The sequence below is a fragment of the Indicator indicator genome, chromosome 36, assembly GCF_027791375.1.
Source record: "Indicator indicator isolate 239-I01 chromosome 36, UM_Iind_1.1, whole genome shotgun sequence".
Taxonomy (NCBI): Eukaryota; Metazoa; Chordata; class Aves; order Piciformes; family Indicatoridae; genus Indicator; species Indicator indicator.
Window position 1 is genome coordinate 2933609 of NC_072045.1, and position 18506 is coordinate 2952114.

An 18506-nucleotide genomic window follows, 5' to 3' on the forward strand; every position below is an offset into this window, starting at 1 on the left:
AAGCTCCAGAGAAATCCCTTAATACATCTACAGCCTGCTCAGTCCCTTCCCATCAGCAGTCTCCAGTCTGATCACACTTATTTGTTCATTTAATTGCACAGCAATTAAACAATCCTCAGGGGCCTGTGCTCTCTACATCAGACCCAAGCAGGCAACTTTGGAGAGCAGGGAGTTGCCTCAGATGAAAGTGCTTCTCCCTGCAAATCCAAGATGTACTCACACTTGGGCTTTTTGGTTTCTTCTCACATTACCATGCAATAAAAAAAGAAAAAAAAACCCCAAACCTCTGCAAATTCTTCTGCATCTGCTCCAACCTTGCTGGGTGATGGAGGAGTTGAAGGAGCTGGCCCAGCACCCTGCCAAGCTGAGTCTTCAGACTGCCCACTGGAGGGGACTCCGCTGCTGCCCTTGGGAGGTGGTTCTGGTGCCCACCTGTCCTCAAGGGGAAACCTTCCCTCCTGGAGTCCCACCAGAAGCTCCCCAGCAGTATCCTGTCCCCATCACCCCTTGGCTTTGCCATGGGGCTCCTCGTGAAAAGGGAGTCTCCATCCTCCTGGTAGCTACCCTTGATGTGCAGGTATGTGGGTACCAGCTGACTGGAACCAGTTCAGAAGGGAACATCACAACAGAAGATGAAGGAAGAGGCTAAAACTCCACAAAAATAATGGACAAAAAAGACAACTAGGAGGCTGAGCAGAGACCTTCTTACTCCCCAGGACTCCCTGACAGGGTTGGAGTGAGGTAGGGGTTGGTCTCTTCTCCCAAGTGAAAGGAAGAGAGGAAATGGCCTGAAATTGTGCCAGGGGAGGGTTAGGTTGGAGATGAGGAACAATTTCTTTGCTGCAAGAGTGGTCAGGGATTGGCACAGGCTGCTCAGGGAGGTGGTGGAGCCCCCAGCCCTGGAGGTGTGCAAGAACCCTGCGGCCATGGCACCTAGGGCCGTGGTGGGGCTGGGTTGCTGGTTGGACTGGGTGGTCTCAGAGGGCTCCTCCCAGCCCTGGGACTCAGCAGCACTCCCCACTGCCCTCAGGTATTGTGAATCACCTCCATGGGGCTCTGCCACCAGCACCACCCATGCTCTGGTCTGCACCCTCTACCTCACTCATCTTCACTCTCCCCCCCACCTGGACTCAAGCAAACTCCCCTGCAGAGTCTGAAGCATTCCTGGTCTCCAGCAGGAAGGGTCAGAAGTTTTTTCCCTTAAGCCAAGGAACACAAATGCCCCTTTGTAACTGCTCCCATGACTTGGCCTTTCTGCTGCATGTCATCCAATGCTGCCCTGGCTGCTCCTCACACCACACCAGAAGCAGGACACAGCACCAAAGGCTGCTTCTAGGGGAAGAAACTGAAGCAGAAAGAAGAAACTTTGTACCTAACCCACATGGCAGAGGAAGAGGTTTCTCAGTCCCTTCTTGTGGGCACTGAGGACATGAGAGGACATCAAAAAAGGCTTCATTTTCTGCACTCAGCAGCAGGACAGAGAGAGCTGCAGCAAAAAGCAGCAAATAAGCAGCCCTCTGGAGATGACCACAGGACAAAATTGTAGCCAGGATCTTTATTCTACTTTGATTGCTCTGGCTCCTCACAGAGGAGTGGACCACAGTGGAGGGATCACTCCAGTTCTTAGGATGAGGCAGCAGAGAGCTCTTCCTCCCCCCTGGGCAACCTGGGGAGACTTTTTACTGAGCCACTCACAGTTTGCAGTGGGTTGAAAGGGACCCTCAAAGCTCACCTTGTCCAAGCCCCCTGCAGTCAGCAGGGACACCTCCAACTAGATCAAGCTGCCCAGGCCCAGACTGAGCCTCATCTTGCATGTCCCATGTCAGAAAGCCACTTGGCTGGACCCTGTCAAACCCCCCTGGATGGACCCTGTCAACCCTCAGCAGAGAAGGCAGGAAAGGATCTGGCCTGGGCACACAGCTTTAGCCCCACTAATGCCACAGTCAATTAAAGAGTATTTAACAGAGAGAAAGCAAGAAGCTAATGAAAGGCAGCACTAATGCAAAGCCTCAGCTGCTCTGTTTGTAATCAGCCACATCTTGGCTCGTGCTCCACAGCTCCAGGCCCTTCATTTTCTGTGACACAGCAGGTAGGGCAGGGACACTCTTGACACTGCCACCTGAGAGGCCACTCCTGCTGTTTCACCAACGTGTGTGAGCTCCTCACCCAACCCTCTTCTATGCATTGTTTCTGTTTCCTACTTTGTCATTCACAGGCTCAAAGAATTAACAATGGCAGCTCCAGAGCCACTTGACAGTGGGTGGAATAATGAGGTCCCCGCAGATATGAACACATCTGACAAGCAGGAAATGATCAGCAGTGACTGAGAGCTGCTTCCCATCAATGAGGGATCCTCCAGAAGGCTGCAGAGAGACTTTTGCTGAGGGTGTCTAGAGCCAGGCCAAGGGAGAATGGTTTGAGGCTGAGGGAGAGCAGGGTGAGACTGGAGCTGAAGAAGAAGTTCTTCAGTGTGAGGCTGGTGAGACTCTGGCACAGGCTGCCCAGGGAGGCTGTGGCTGCCTCCTGCCTGGGGATGCTCAAGGCCAGGTTGGAAGAGAGCTCTCTTGCCCTGCTGGCCACACAGTTTCCGTTACTTCCCAGTTACCACCTGACAGCTCAGCCAGGCAGGTCTCACAGAACATGTTCCTGAGCACTAATTATTTCACCCATACTAATTTCCTCATCACATGCCTCTAGTAAAAGGGAGTTTAACAGGCCAAGACATCCAACTGCTCTCTGCTTGCAGTAGCTCTGAAGCAAGGAGGATGCACTTTAGCCAGGTGTGCCACACGGATAATGGGAAAGCTGAATTAGGGCTGAACTCAGCTTTCCTGTGCACCTTTATCATGAAAACTACTTATAATGCACTGCAGCAGTGCAAACAAGAAGGAATTCCTCTACTTTTTACACCTATCCACGTCAGGGATCTCAACACCCTAAATGAGAAAAGGGAGCACCCAGTGTGACCCCTCCTGATCCTCCTTTTCAACTCATTGCTCCTCTAACGCTTCTTTGGTCTCCCACGGCCCTTCCCTCTCGGCCTACACCCCAGCGACATCTTCCTCGTTTTGATTCCCGCTTCCCCCTTCCCCACACCACATCCCCCGTCCCGGGCGGCCAAGGCAAGCAGCTGCTGCCGGGCCTGGCGCAGCCTTCCCTGCGGGGAGCGGGCAGGAGGCAGGCGCCCACCCTCCGTGAGCCGCCGGACGGGGGCAAAGGGGTGAGAGCCAGCACCGGGGGGCTGTGGCGAGCCAGCCCCGGCTGAAGCGCAGCCCGCAGCCCAGGGGAGCCGGCCACGCCGAGGGCAGTCCCTGCGCTCACCTCGTCCTCCTTGTGGTTGCGGATTCCGCGCACCAGGTCCTGCAGGTTCTTGTCAAACATTCGGTCGATGCTGCCCTTCACCATCTTCAGCGCCATGGCGGCGGCGGCGGGGCCGGGCCGCGGGGCCTGCGCTCGGGGCTGAGGGGCAGGGCCCAGCCGTGGGGGACACCGCCGCGGCGGCTGCTACCGTTAGAGCCAGGGGAGAGCAGCGGGACCGGGCCGCTCACATGCCGGGCCGGGCGGCAGGGCTGAGTGGGGGCAGTGCTGCCGGTGCTGACCCCCGGCGCGGCGCAGGCAGGCAGGGGCGGCCCAGCGGCCGCCAACCCCAGCTCCGGCCTGCGCCTGGGCTCCCAGCGCCTGACAAAATGGCGGCCGGTCAGCTGAGGGCCCGGCCCCGCCCCGCCCCGCCTGGCCCCGCCCCCGGGCCGCCCCCCGCGCGCGCTCCTCGCCACGACCACGCCCATTAACCCCTCAGGCCACGCCCGCTCCTGCCCTAGTCACGCCTACCACGAGCCAGGCCCCGCTCAGTTCCCGCCTAATCCCCGCACGCGTCACCGCTGTCTCTGACCCCGCCCCCTGAAGTCCCGCCCCCGCCGGGCCCTCCCGCAGCTCCCACGTGGCGGGGGGAGCGCGGGCACGGGCGGCGGGGACGCGGGTGGGGCTGGAGTCCCTCCATGGGGGCGAGGTCTGTCCTTATAGGGAGCCGGGGTCCCTCCGTGGGGCTGGCAGCTCCCATGGGCAGCTTTAATGTCTGACAATCGTTAAAGCCCAACTTCGGACGTGTCAGTCATGGGCACGAGGCTCCGGGCACCCACCCTGGCCAGGAGATCTTTTTTCACAGAATCGCAGAATGGTTTGGGTTGGAGAAACCCTCAGAGATCATCCAGTCCAGCCAGCAACCCAACCCCACCACGGCCACTATATACCACGGCCCCAAGTGCCATGGCCACAGGTTTCCTGAACCCCTCCAGGGCTGGGGACTCCACTACCTCCCTGGGCAGCCTGTGCCAATCCCTGACCACTCTTGCAGCAAAGAAACTGTTCCTCATCTCCAACCTAACCCTCCCCTGGCACAATTTCAGGCCATTTCATCTTCTGTCACCTGATCCTAGGGAGAGGGGACCAACCCCCACCTCAGCTGCCCTTTAACATGCCCACAGGTAGCATCTCCAGCCCTGCCAGTTCCCACCTCGCTGCCTCCTCCGGCTCCAGCAGCTCCCAAACGATCAAACCCCAGGACGCCACCTCCTGGTGTTCCGGCGGCGATTCCACAGGTGGCTTTCCGTATCCCTACGGAATGCTGTGCCACGGGAGAGCTCCCGAATCGGCCCGCGTTTGGATGCCCATGCTGGGGCGCCCCATACCCGGGTAGGACACCTTCGGGTGCCCATGTCTGGGTGCCCGCGATGCTCCATCACCCCTCCAACTCCCGCGATCCCGGCCCCGCTCCGCCGCCTGCCGCTCGGTGCCCGCGAGATGGCGCCAGCGGCCCGGGAGAGGCGGAGGGGGGACACGGACACCGACACGGGGACAGGACACGGCGGAACCTGCCAGGGAGAGGGACAGGGACCTGTGTACGGTGCCCCGAGTCGCGGGGGGACGACAGGGCCCCACGTTTGGTGTGGGAGTGAGGGGTGCCCTGTGCTTGGGTGAGGGGGCCCCGCGATTAGGTGGAGCTGCTGGGTGCCCTGTGTTTGGGGGTGGGTGGGCGTTGTCTGGATGCGGGCAACGGGTGCCCCATGTTTGGGTGGGCATGATGGGCGCTCATGTTTGGGCGACGAGTGCCCCACGGTTGGGCAATGGGTGCCCCCCATTTGGGACACCCATGTTAGGGTGTGGGTGATGGGTGCCCCGTGTTTGGGTGCAGGGGCAGCTGGTGCCCCCATGGGCCAGGCACAGAGCAGGGCACTGGGCCAGCTGGCGCTGTGGGGACAAGGGACCCATTCAGGCAGCTGCCTGTGCCACAGCTGCCTTTGGCTGGTCCAGGCCCTGTGGTGGTTGACTTGGGTCTGGTACTACACTGCAAGTGCAGCTGGCACAACCCACTCACCCCCCCACCCTCCCAGCCCCCATGATCCCCTCTGAAATCGGGGTACAGAGCTGGATGGGGCAGGGATGGTGCCACGCTGGGGGAGGGATGGAGCCAGAGGATGAAACACCATGGCACAAAAATGCCACCTCTGAGTCCTCACTGGAAACTGGTTGCAGATGATGCCAGGCTGGAGTGGGCACAGCCTGGTGAGCTGGAGGATGGAGAGAGCCTGACAGACCCTGTGGAAAGCTCAGTGCTGGGTGCCCCCAGCCCTGGCTGCCTTCTGTGGAGCAGGGAGGGAGGGCAGGGGGTGCTGGCCCTGGCCAAGGGATGCGTTGATGGTTGGACCTGCTGACTGTAGAGGTCTTTTCTGGTGGGGACAAAAGGTGCCCACCTACATGAGCCAGCTCCAAGCTTGCAAACCCCAAGAGCTGGAGGCAAAAAAAGGGCGACTGAGGTGTGAGCCAACTGCAGAGCCCCCATATTTTGGTGGGCTGCACATGCTGGAGGAAGGGTGAGAGCCACCACTTGTGCCTGCACATTGCCCTCTACAGCCAGGGAAACACCTCGGGGGTTTCAGCTCCAGCTCAGCTGGGTTTGGGCTTTCCCAGGTCTCCTGTCTGTGCTGCTGCTCACCCACTGGGGCAATCCTCCACCCACACAGGGCAGCAGCCCCTGGGGACACTCTTGCCCCCATGTCCCACCACCGCCTGGCTCCTGGCCAGGGCTGGGTGCTGCCAAGCAGTGACTCATGGCACATGGGCGAGCTCACATGGCTGGCAGCAGTCCATGGATGGGCACAGAGCCAGGGCAGTTCAGAGGCACCTTCCTTTGGGCTGCCCCATCCAGGCTGGCCTTGAACACCTCCTGGGAAGGGGCATCCACAACCTCCCTGGGCAGCCTATTCCAGTGTCTCCCCACCCTCACTGTCAAGAATTACTTCCTCTTCTCCAGTCTCAAACTGCCCTCTTCCAGCCATTCTCCCTCCTCCTATTACTCCAAGCCCTTGTAAAAAGTCCCTGTAAAAAGGGACTTTTAACTGCCCTTGTAAAAAGTCCCCCTCATGTATGAGGTCCAGGCAGTGGCAGCCACTCCTCAGTGTGGAGAAAAGTCCCCAGGTTTGGCTCAAACAAAGCAGTTTTCAGGTCCATACAGGGAACATTCATGACCAAAAATGGCTTTGTCCCACCCAGACCTCTGCCAGCAGCAGCGTGGCCATGGTGTCTCTTGCTCACCACAGTCCCTGGCGTTACCACTTCTGCATCCTGCAAGGCAACTGTTGCATCATTTGGTTGTTGTGGCAACTGCAGCTGGAGCATCCCTGGAGAGATTTGGCCCAGGGAGCTGCTGGCACAGATGGAAAGGACAGATGCTGCTGCTGCTCCATCATGTGGAAAGGAACTCCCCAGCACCACGGGGCAGGATTGACCCCAGGAAATTAAAACGGGGCTTGGAAGACTGCACGTGGGGCCACCTTGTGAGGAGGGGAAGGGAGGCTCCGGGCAGCCAGGGTCGTGTTTGTGTCGTCAAAGGTCCTTCACGGGGCTGCTGGAAGGCAGAGGAGGAGCTGAGCCCTGCGGTTCCAGCTGGGGTTAAGCAGCTCAGCTGCTCCGGGAGAGGAGCTCTGCAGAGGAGCTGAGCCCAGGCTTTGTTGGTCCTGCAGCAGACAGTGAACAGAGCTTGGCTGTGCTCCAAACCTCAGGGGGAGAGAAGGAAAAACCACCAAGGGCACCAGCAACTCCCCTCTCCCCCTTCCCATGGGACCCCAATTGGTAAACTGCAAGATTTGAGCACCCAAAGTGAAGGGAGGCTTTGACAGGGCTGGGGTGTCAAAGTGGGGTGATGGTGGTAGAGTAGGGTCTGGCCCACCCCCCATTCCATGGACCTAAGGACCAGCAGCATCCTGCCCCATCATTATGTGGTCATTGCCCAGGGCTCTGCCTGGAATATTTCATCTGACTGCATTGGAGGGCAGACTGAGACTGGAGAGGAGGAAGGAATTCTTTCCAGTGAGGGTGGGCAGACACTGGAACAGGCTGCCCAGGGAGGTTGTGGATGGCCCCTCCCTGGAGGTGTTCAAGGCCAGACTGGACGAGGCCTTGAGCAAGCTGAGCTGGTGGGAGGTGTCCCTGGCCATGGCAGGGGGTTGGCACTGGGTGATCTTGAAGGCCCCTTCCAGCCCAAACCATGCCATGATCTCTGATGCGAACAGGCTTGCCTGCGTTCCCCTGCCTCGTGACCTGACTTGTTATTGTCAACTAAACTGGGTCAGTACCCAAGATGAGACTTGGCTTTAAAAGGCGAGTTCCTGGAGAAACCAACGGGAGCACTGTGCCCACCCTGGCACCCATGGCATGGCCATGCACCCCCTGTGCCAAAGCCATGTTGGCCACAAGGGTTGATACACAACCAGACCCTGCAGCCGTGGTCGGGATAACACCAGGGTGGGGATGAGCTCCCGAGGTGCCTTTGCCCACTTTGCAGAGTGTGCTCAGGGCATCGCTTGTGCAAGACGTCCTTGGGGCATTAATGCCCACCCTGTGCCCTCCATGCCCTCAGGAGCCAGGACTCCTGTTCCTCTCACTGCCTGCCTCCTGAAGAGTACCCTGGCTGGGGATCCAGGCTTCTGTGTGTGTGGGATGCAGGAGCCATGGTGCAGGAGGAGCTGCTGGCCAGCTGCCCACATGCCTCCGCAGGGCTGGGCACCACTCGTACGGCGTAGCTGGCACCTGCCAGGGAAATCTCCCTCCTCTAGTGCCCCAGAACCACAGCCACGTGCAGGGAGCTGCACAGTGCTTCCCCTTCCTCCGCCAGTCCAACCTGGCGCTGTCCTTTGAACACCTCCAGGGATGGGGACTCCACCACTCCCTGGGCAGCCCTAACCACTCTCACAAGCAAGAAGTTGTTCCTCATGCCAAGGAGTGCCCAAGAACCATGTGGACATGGCACCTGGGGCCATGGTTTGGTGACCAGGATGGTGTTGGGCTGCTGGTTGGACTGGGTGGTCTCAGAGAGCTTTTCCAACCCAAACCATTCTCTGATTCTATAAGCAAAGGTCTCCTGGCCTGGATGGGTGTTTCAAACACAACCTGCCAGAGGACACCAGCTCTGGTACCAGAGCACTGCCCAGCAGCAGCCAGCTGGGCACGGGCTGCAGCCACCCTGGCAAAGCCTCGGAGCCTCTCTATCAGCAGCCTAGGAGCCTGCTTGGCCCACACAAGGACTTGGCTGCCAAAGTGATTAAAGGGCAACCTAAGGAACTCAAAGAGAATTCTTGACACGGAGCCTGCTGCGCCTGGGAGGGCTCCTGCCATGTCTGTTTATTTAAATGTAATGGAATTTTGGTGGTGAGCTAATTAAAGAGGAATTGATTAGTTAAGAGGCAGTCAGAGCAGTTTAAGCACCGCAGACTTGATGACTTTTGGTGTTTTCTTTAGAAAACCTTTCCCAGTTCTGGAGCTTTCTGCACGTAGGGACAGTTAAAGGCAGGGAGGGGGGAAATAAACCAGGAGAGAGCAGCCAAGCTGGACCCAACCGTGGAGGCGTTTCTGGGTGAGGGAGCAGCTGCTGAGGGGACAGGAGCAGGGACATGGCCCCGGCCGAGGGCTCTGCTGGGCTCAGCTGAAGGCAGAGACCTGCCCTGAAGTCAAGGTGCAAACCACTGTGACCCAGCTGTGCTGGGGAGGGTCCGGAGAGGGGCAGCAAAGCTGGGGAAGGGTCTGGAGAAGAGGGCTGGGGAGGAGCAGCTGGAGCCCCATGGCAAAGCCAAGGGGTGATGGGGACAGGATACTGCTGGGGAGCTTCTGGTGGGACTCCAGGAGGGAAGGTTTCCCCTTGAGGACAGGTGGGCACCAGAACCACCTCCCAAGGGCAGCAGCGGAGTCCCCTCCAGTGGGCAGTCTGAAGACTCAGCTTGGCAGGGTGCTGGGCCAGCTCCTTCAACTCCTCCATCACCCAGCAGGGCTGGGCCACAACCTGGCACTCTGTGAGTGAACTGGGCACAAGCTGTGTCACACAGCAGGCACCGACCATGCACAGACACCTGAGTGCTGTGTGCCTTGTGCCTTGTGCCATCACACAGCCTTGTGCCATCACATGGGGGGCAGCCACCATGCATGGACACTTGAGTGCTGCATGCCAGCCTTGTGCCATCACACAGAGGGCTCCAGCCTTGCACAGACTGCCCTGAGCACTGCCTGCCAGTCTTCAACCATCACATGAGGTGCTGCAGCTGCTGTTACTGGGGTGCCCCTGTCAGTGTCACACTAGGTGCCCCTGCCCCTGAGTGCCCCAGTCCCTGTCACACTGGGTGCCGGTGCCCCTGTCCCCGGGTGTCCCTGCCCCTGTGCCTGTCACACTGGGTGCTCCTCTCCCTGTTGCACCGGATGCCCCTGCCCCTGTCCCTGTCACACTGGCTGCCCCTGCCCTGTCCCTGGCTGCCCCTGCCCTTGTCACTGTCACACCGGGTGCCCCTGCTTCTGTCCCTGGGTGTCCCTGCCCTTGTCACTATCACACCGGGTGCCCCTGCTCCTGTCCCTGGGTGCCCCTGCCCTTGTCACTGTCACACCGGGTGTCCCTGCCCTTGTCACTATCACACCGGGTGCCCCTGCTCCTGTCCCTGGGTGCCCCTGCCCTTGTCACTGTCACACCGGGTGCCCCTGCCCTGTCCCTGGGTGTCCCTGTCCCTGCCATTGGCTGCTCGGTCCCTTCGCCCTCGCACGCGCGTGTCACCGCCGCCTCGTGCCGCGGCCCGCGTGACCCCCGGCCTGCCTCGCGCTTACTCCCTCCCCCGCGACCCCCCCCCCCCCCTCCCGCCTCACGCCCCCCTCCGGTGCGCAGCGCGGGCGCGCGCGGGGGCGGCGGCGCGCAGAGCCGGGGGCGCGCACGGGGAGGGCAGCTGAGGACAGGGGGGAGGGAGCGCGAGGCCGCGCCCGCCTCCGCCCCCCCGCGTCTGGCGCGTCGGTCGGGCCCGGCCCGGCCCGGCCCCGGCGCCTCATTGTGCTTCGCCTCACGCCGGCCCAAGATGGCGGCGGCGCCGGAGAGCCCCGCGAGCCGCTAACGACAATAGAGGGAGGCTGAGGGGAGCGGGCGCCCCCGCCGGCACCGGCCTGCCCTCCCCACGTCTCCCGCCGCTACCCCCCCTCCCGCCGCCGCCGCCGCACCTCGCACACGCCCCCGGCCGGGCCTGGCCGCCACACCCCACCCCGGCCGGCCCCTCTAGCATGGTGCGGGGCCGCCGCCGCCTCCTTCTCCGGCTGCCGACATGGGCGAGAGGCTGGAGCTCCGGCTGAAGTCGCCCGTGGGAGCCGAGCCCGCCGTCTACCCCTGGCCGCTGCCCGTCTACGTGAGTATGGCCCCGGCTCGGCACCTGCCCTGCTCCCTGTCAGCGCCGCCCGCTCCCCGGGCCCGGCCGCCCCGCTCAGCCCCGCGGGCCGCCGGCCCCAGCTGGCCTCCCTCGGCTCCTTGCCCTCTCCAGCTCCCACCCCGGCCGCTTTCTGTCACTTGTTAATCGCTGTGCTAATGGTGTCCTCGCTGGCAGCGGGAGCCAGCGGCGTTATTTCGCCGGCAGTGCTTCCCCGGCGGGGGCACCCCCGACGCCCGCGGGCTGGGGGGTTAAGAAGCCGCCGGCTCCTCCAGCCCCGGGTGTCGCTGCTCTCTCCGGGAAGTCAAATCCCCAATTTCTTTTTATAATTGGTTGACTAAACTTAAGGGCGGGGAGGAGGAGGACTGGTTAATGAAAAGTTTTCGTGTTTTCCTGAGCTCGGCTCGTGTAACCGGTTAACAACCGGAGCTGCTTCCAGCGGGGTGAAGCCGGGAGGGTTTTTGTTTTTGTTTTTTTTTTTTTTTCCCTGCCTGCTAAACGTCGCCGAAATTACCGATGGCTTCGGGTGGTCCCCTGAAACCAGCCGCGGGAGTGGAAATAAAGAGGGGAGAAGCCTTAATTGTGGGGCAGGGGAGCCGGGGGGAGGGTTTGCCGTCGGTCGGTGCTGGTGGCCTTGGTGCTGTCGGTTGTGCTCCCCTCCAACGGGGGTGCCCTTGGAGCTGAGCTGAGCAGGATTCGAGTCAGCTTTGGCAGTTGATGGCAGCCGTAATCCGCATGCTTTCAAATAAAATGTCACTTGTCCCTGCTCAGTTCCGTCAGCGGCAGGGTTGGTTCTCTCTTTTTTTTCTTCCCTCCCCAACTTCCCTGACTTTTCCCAGCCTCTCCTGAGCCCCGAGTGAGATCTGTGACCTTGATAGCAATGTCCCTGTTGAGATTAGTGACAGCCTCCCCAGAGGCAAACGGCTGGAGAGGTGGTGTGTTTTGTGTTGTTTTGTGGTGTGTGTGCAGGGTTCCTACCAATCCTTGAACGGATTTTCACCCTTTGAGAGCAGTTTCTAAGAGGAAAAATCCCCCCCCCCCCCCCCCCCCCTGCCACCTTATTTTACTTGGCCTGAGCGTTCCTTGTGTTCCAGGCTTCTCTCTGGTACGTGTGCAGGGAGAACATGCTGGGACACAAGCTGGGGCAGCTGATCTTGCTTCTGGCATGGCCATGGTGACGTGTTTGTGTGTGAATGATTGGAAATATATCGCTTGTGGCAGGGCAGATGACTCTGCCCTTCCCTATCTGCAGCCTTGCCTGCCTTTGGGGGTTGCCAGGGCAGATGACTCTGCCCTTCCCTATCTGCAGCCAGCCTGCCTTTGGGGTGCTGGGGCTGTCTCTGGGGTTTGCAAACACCCGTCCTGCCTGGATGCCGGGTTTGCTGTGCTGCTGGTGGAGCTGGAAGGCTCCAGCAGGCAGTGGTTAACGCAGCCGTTCCTGCCCGGGCAGCTCTGTCATTCGGTTGTGTTTTTGTTCGTTCCCGGGCGCGCGCTCTTGCTTAAATTTTTTTGCAGAAACTGAAAGTAGAACGATGACCAATTCCAGTTCTCTTCCTGTCACCAAGCATTTAACTCCTGCCTCCGAGCAGGTTCTGTGTGAAGCCGGAGGTTAAAGATGAACACAGCTTAGGGGATTCATCTGCAACCATTCCTAATGGTTTTATGTGGAGTCACAAAACTTCCTCCCATCCTACAAACCCCCAAATCACAAACCTCCCTTCCCCTCCCCCCCCCCCCCCCCGTTAATGTAGAGTCATAAAAATTCCTGCAGGCTTAAATCCTCCCCAAATCACAACCTTCCCCCCCTGCCACCACTCCAAATCACCACCTCCAACCTACACCTCCTTTTTATAGATATTTACAAAAATTCCTGCAGGCTTAGATCCCCCCAAATCACAAGCTCCCCACCCCCTCAAAGCACCACCTCCAACCTACTGCCCCCCCTCCCCCCTTTTATAGATCTTTACAAAAATTCCTGCAGGCTTAAAAATACCAAAACAAATCACAACCTTTAACCTCCTACCCCATTATGTATAGTCACAAAACTTCCTAGAGGCTTTAAACTCCCCCAAATCACAACCTTTAAGCTCACCCCCACCCCTTTATGTATAGTCACAAAACTTCCTACAGGCTTCAGTCCCCCAAATCACAACCTCCAACCTCTCCCCTCCTTTTTTATAGTCACAAAAATTCTTATAGACTTAACACCCCCTCCCCCCCAAAATCCAAACCTCCCCTCCCCCTTAGAGATATTGACCAAAATTCCTACAGAGCTTCAAAGCAACCCAAACAAATCACAACCTCCAACCTTCCCTCCTCCTCTTCCCAAATGTTTGTTTTCATGCTGTTTGTGGCATGGGAAGGAAGGATTTGGTTTAATTTTAGGCAAACTCGAGCAGCTGGTTCTGAAAATGGCAGAGAAAACAAGATTGTTTTTTTTTTTTTCTTTCCCTGCCTGCTCACAAGTGCAGCGGGCGGAGGAGCTGCCTCCCTGCCTTGCCTCAGGCAATACCGCAAGCCCCAACCGCGCTGCCGTCAAACCCGCTCCTTGGTTTAGGCTGCAGATCTTTTCCACGGGGCTGCGTGGCGGGGACACACAAACACAGAAGTGGCTCTGTGGTTCATCTGGAGCCTATCAATGTTCCAGGCTGCAGCTTTGGGGAGGGCAGGATCACGCCGCGTGTTCCCGGGGCGTGCGCTTGCGTCTGGGCACGCAGGCATCGTGGGCTCCCCCGCAGGCACGCATGCTTCGTGGGCTGCCCTGCGGGCACACAGGCGCCGTGAATTCACACACAGGCACCGTGGGCTGTCCTGCGGGCACGCAGGCGCCGTGGGCTCCCCTGCAGGCTCACACACGCACACCCCGTGGGCTCACACACGCACCCCGTGGGTTCCCAGCTCCCCCGTAGGCACCGCACGCCGCTGGCCGCTCTGGCGCCGTGCGGAGGGACCCTGCTGCCGCTGTGCTCTGCTGAGCCGCAGGCTGCTGTTGGCTCCTTGGCACAGCCCTGCGCTGGCAGCAGGGTCCCTGTACCGCGGTGGTTTCAGAGCTCAGCTTTGTCTGACGTAAGCAGAACATTTCTTAGTTTCACCTCTCTCTCTGCCTCTCTCTCTGCTGCTCGGTGCCTAGGAAGCAAGGTGGGATACCTGGGGGAATAAATACCCTTCCCGTAGTTTTATTTAGCAGTGTTCTTGCTGCTTCCTGGGGTGTCCTGGGAGATTCCTTTTTCCAGAGGGAGCTGAAGGGAAAGGGGAGTGGAAGCTCTCAGCCCTTGCTGATTGTGCTTGGTGAGGATGGCAGCAATGGCAGAGGCTCAGCAACAGCTTTGCCAACGGCAGAGGCTCAGTGGCATTGCAGACCTGCTGCTTGCCGTGATGTAAGCTCCTCTTGAGTAACTTGGCTATTTTTATGCTCTTACTACACCTCAAATTAGCAGCACCACTGAGGCTGAGGGCTAATCCCTCCTGCTGATGGGTGCCTGGGTTGATAACCTCTCCGTTTATTGCAGGCCTGCTGCTTATTTCCTGCAGAATAGCCAAAATGTGTGTGTGTAACTGGGGGGGGGGGTGTGTCCTTTTCAGACACATCATAGCTCAGCTGACAAACTGCTGCTTGTTGGGGATGCTGAAGGAGCCGGGGAGGGTGATGTGAAACATCTCTTTCCCTGCCGAGTGTCATTAGGGCCGTGGGAGGGGAGAGCGGCGGTGGTACAGCTCCAGCCTTCCGCTGGCTGAGACACGAAACCGAAAGCCTGGCTCCGGCCCCCGCCTGCTGCTGGGCTCCCGGCAAAGGCCTCCGGGTTGCTGATGAAGCCGAGGGGTGAGCACTTGTGTCCGGAGCAGGCTGTGATGAGTAAGTTGAGTAAGTGCACGGTGAGTAATCTCTCCTCATGACTCACTTAAATATTTTTTCTGATGTTGACCTCTTGGGTTTTCCTCTGCGTGCTCGGCTGCATCAGAGCTGGAGGGAGTTGATTGCTTTTGTGTGCCGCTTAACTTCCTGGCTCCCACCTACCTGCCCCGTTTTTAGCTGGCTTGAGGTTGTCAGAGACCAGCAATGCTGCCTTCAAACTTCTAATTTTGGTGTTGGGTGAGCTTCAGGCATGGATACATGAAGGGTGTTGTGTGCTCACCCTGGGAGGGAGCAGAGTGGATGGATTTAGGTTCATGATTCATAGGACCATAGAATGGCTCAGGTTGAGAGGGACCTTCAAGATCATTCAGTTCCAACCCCCCTACCATGGGCAGGGACACCTCCCACCAGCACAGGCTGCTCAAAGCCTCATCCAGCCTGGCGTTAAACACCCCCAGGGAGGGCACATCTAGAATCCCCCTGGGAAGCCTGTTCCAGTGTCTCCCCACCCTCACTGTCAAGAATTTCTTCCTCATCCCCAGTCTCAATCTCCCCTCCTCAAGCTTCAATCCATTCCCTCTTCTCCTGACATTCCCAGCCCTTGTCAGAAGCTCCTCCCCAGCTCTCCTGTAGCCCCTTCAGCTCCTGGAAGGTTGCTCTAAGGTCTCCCTGGAGCCACTGGTGGTCTGCAATAGGCCAGTGCCCACAGGGGATGGCATTTGTAGGCAAATTTCAACTACTGACATGCACAACTTGGTGCTTAGAGGTAGATCAGATGGATACAAAAGGTGAGGTCCCCCTGGCAGTTCCAAGCCTTGCAGGTATTTAGGTTTATTCCAGAGAACTGTCCTTAAATTGGTTCATTCTCTTGTCTCTGCCTTTTACTGTGAATATTTATTAGCTTTGAACAGTGGAGGGTTTTTTTCATACCCTGACAAGTTCTGCCTAATCTGTGAGGCGTCTGAGGTTGTACTTTGAACTCCTCTTGACAACAGTTCCTGCTGAAGCTGTCCCACCCCCCCTGCCTGTGTGGGAAAAGGTGTGGGGGGGAGTGGGTTGGGGTGGGGTTTTTTGTGTGTTTGCAATCTGGATCCATTCCATGATCAGGTCTGGCACAGTCTGCTGGCACATCTCTGGCACCAGTGAGGGATTGCTTGCATACAGAACAAAGCAACAGGAGGCTTCAGAGCTGCTGAAGCTTGATTGTCACCAAAATCTGTCTGCTGGGCTGCACCCCCCCTGCAGTGTGCAGAAGCCTGTTCCTGCCAGCGCCTGCCTCAGCACCAGGACACTGCTGCAGTTACCTCCTCTCCTCCAGGCTTGCACCCAGAGGGCTCTTGCAGCCTGATCAAAGTCAGTGTCAGTGCTGCCAGCGAGGGGCACAGCCAGGTGCTGCCTTTGGGTGGCTCAGGCTGGCACTGTGTCCTTCACCCAGATGGCTGCAGGTGACTGGCTGCCTGTCATGCTGAGGAGTCTGCAAGGCCTTGCAAATTGCAGCCTCCAACATCTGCCTGCCTTGCTCTTTTCTCCTGGCAGACCTTCCCTTTGGGGCTCAATGGCATTCCCCAAAAGAGAACTGCAGCCCCCCTGCCTGCCAGGTTTTTGTGTGGTGTGTTCCCCTCCCTCCCAGTTTGACTTCTGAGGGCTGGGCACTGGTGGTGTGGTAGTGCCCAGGCTGCTGCAGGCAAAGCCATGCTGGGTCCCAGCAGGATTCTGCTCTGGGTGTCATAGGATCAGAGAATTTTTTGGGTTGGAAAAGCCCTCTGAGATCACCCAGTCCAACATCAACCCAACCCCACCATGGCCACTAAACCATGGCCCCAAGTGCCATGGCCACAGGTTTCCTGAACACCTCCAGGGCTGGGGACTCCACCACCTCCCTGGGCAGCTTGTGCCAATCCCTGACCACTCTTGCAGCAAAAAAATTGTTCCTCATCTCCAACCTAACCCTCCCCTGGCACAATTTCAGGCCATTTCCTCTTCTTCTATCCCCTGATCCTAGGGAGAAGAGACCAACCCCCACCTGATTCCAACCTCCTTTCAGGTTCTTCCACCAACTTAGTTCCTGTTGTCCAGCCTGGAAATGTCAGACCTCTTGACTCTGTGCCAACACAGTTCAATCCTGGTTGTGCCCTTGTGCCCATCCTGCCAGGCTGAGGTACCTCTGCCCTGAGCTGTTGGAGCTGAATCGTCCAAATTAGCATCTGTGACATTAAGTCTGGCTTGAATAATTCATTGCTGTGTCCCTGTTCCTCCTCCTTGCTGCTTTTCCACTCAGCTCTAAAGGTAACCATTTCTCCTTGCCTGGTTGAGTGGTGTGGAAGCAGTACCCTGCAGCTGCTGGGCAGTACCTGGGGGTAGGAGCTGCTAGCAGTGGACTTTGTACAAGTGGAAGGGTGCAGAGTGTGGGTGTGGGCTGGGGTTATTATCTTCTCTTTCCTCCCCCATGATGTGTGATAAGACCGAGCCCTGTGCTGTTCCCCAAAGCTGTGCATGGAAAGCCCAGGGGCAGGCAGTGATCAGGAAGATCCCAGGGAGAGCCCCTTTTGAAATGCAAGCTGAAGGGCGGAGCTGGGTACCAAGCCTTGCTCGGCAGTTCGGTGCTTTCCGTGTGTGTCGCTCAGCCTCGCTGGGAAGCGTTTTGCTGATGCCTCCCTTTGGCTCCCCAGGCAGTGGGGTAGGTGTGGGAGCTGCTGCTGAAGTGCCCTAGCTGGGGAAGAACAGTCCAGGAAAGTCCTAAGCTGGCCCTAAACGTGCCTCTGCAGTGGTGGAGCTGAGCTGCTGGAGCTCCAGGCTGCTGCTGGGGGTGGTCCTGTGCCTCTTGCTCTCGCTGGCCCCCAGCCAGGAGCCCTCGCAGCCTCCCTGCACAGCTCCAGCCCTTCCTCTCCACGTACTCCATCCAGTACGGGACGAGCTGCTCCTGCTGGCCCCCAGCCACTTGCTCCTGCTGGGAACCAGCCTCACGTTCTTCACGTGCTGGTGGTTTCCCTTTGGATCGGTTTGTGCCGGAGGGGGAAGGTGCGGTGCTGGGACAGAGGGGGAGGGAGGACCTGGGCAGGCTGCTGCAGTCGTGAGCCTAGTGGCAGAGGCTGTGTTTGTGCTGTCGGGAGGCTGCGTGTGGGGCAGGCAGCTCTGTGAACTTGGATGGCTGAAAATGTCTGGGCTGGGGGAAAAAAAAAAACGTCCCAATGAGTTCACAGCCTCCCCCCCGCCCTGAGCTGTAATCTGACTCACGCTGCCTTCCCAGGGCAGCCCTGCCGTACAAAGGAGGGGGTGGTGGAGCAGAGGAAGCTGCTGAGCTGACTCTGCCAGGCCAAAAAAAAAAAGCCCCAAACCTCCTCAGCCCCTGAGTAATCGTCCAGAAATCCAGCGGTGGTGGCAGAGGTCAGGAGCTTTGCTCTGACTTCATGCTTGCTGCTGCCCATGCTGCCTGCTGGGAGATGTTTGTGGAGGTGACTAAGGCTTAGAGAAACTTCCCTGGTGAAGAAAAAGAAAACTTCAGCAGACTTCCGATTTCTCAACACCCCTCTGCCCTCCCCAGGTCTGAAACAACAGGGAGTGTGTGGGGAGGCAGAGTGAGTGGTGTGAAACTGGGACATGACTGAGTCATTTCCAGGGGGCTTGGGTTTCTGCACTGCCCAGCAAGTAAACAGAAGCAAATGACAGAGCTGGCACAGTGACATCATTTCTCTGCTCTCCCCAGTGCCAAGGGCAGCCCAGCCATGTGCTGCTGGGAGGAGAGGGCGAGGAGGGAAGGCAGCCTTGGCTTGTGCAGCACGTGGTGGTTGGTGGTGGCAGAACAGCAGCAGCCTTCTTCTGGCCTTCAGCCTTTCAAGTGGAACTGGCCATGAGTGACAATTGCTGCTTGTTCAGCTTTCAGGCTGCCTTTTGTTCCAGGCTCTGCCCCCTTGGTACAACAAAAATCATCAGTTCATTTA

General features: G+C 58.6%; 2 protein-coding genes across 4 annotated transcripts in view; one reads left to right on the top strand and one right to left on the bottom strand.

The window, feature by feature from the left end:
- AP3D1 (adaptor related protein complex 3 subunit delta 1) overlaps positions 1-3420 on the bottom strand; it is a 32788-nt gene extending 29368 nt beyond the window's left edge. For 2 of the 3 annotated variants that reach the window (XM_054396335.1, XM_054396334.1), the window contains exon 1: positions 3322-3417. In XM_054396335.1, coding sequence (XP_054252310.1) covers positions 3322-3417 — 96 coding nt within the window. Of the gene's footprint in view, positions 1-3321 lie in introns of all 3 variants that reach the window. The other variant, XM_054396336.1, reaches the window with a different exon arrangement.
- Positions 3421-10616: 7196 nt separating this feature from the next.
- DOT1L (DOT1 like histone lysine methyltransferase) overlaps positions 10617-18506 on the top strand; it is a 47594-nt gene continuing 39704 nt past the window's right edge. Inside the window, exon 1 of the mRNA XM_054396047.1 lies at positions 10617-10697. Within this exon, the coding sequence (XP_054252022.1) occupies positions 10617-10697 (81 nt within the window). The remainder of the gene's footprint in view (positions 10698-18506) is intronic.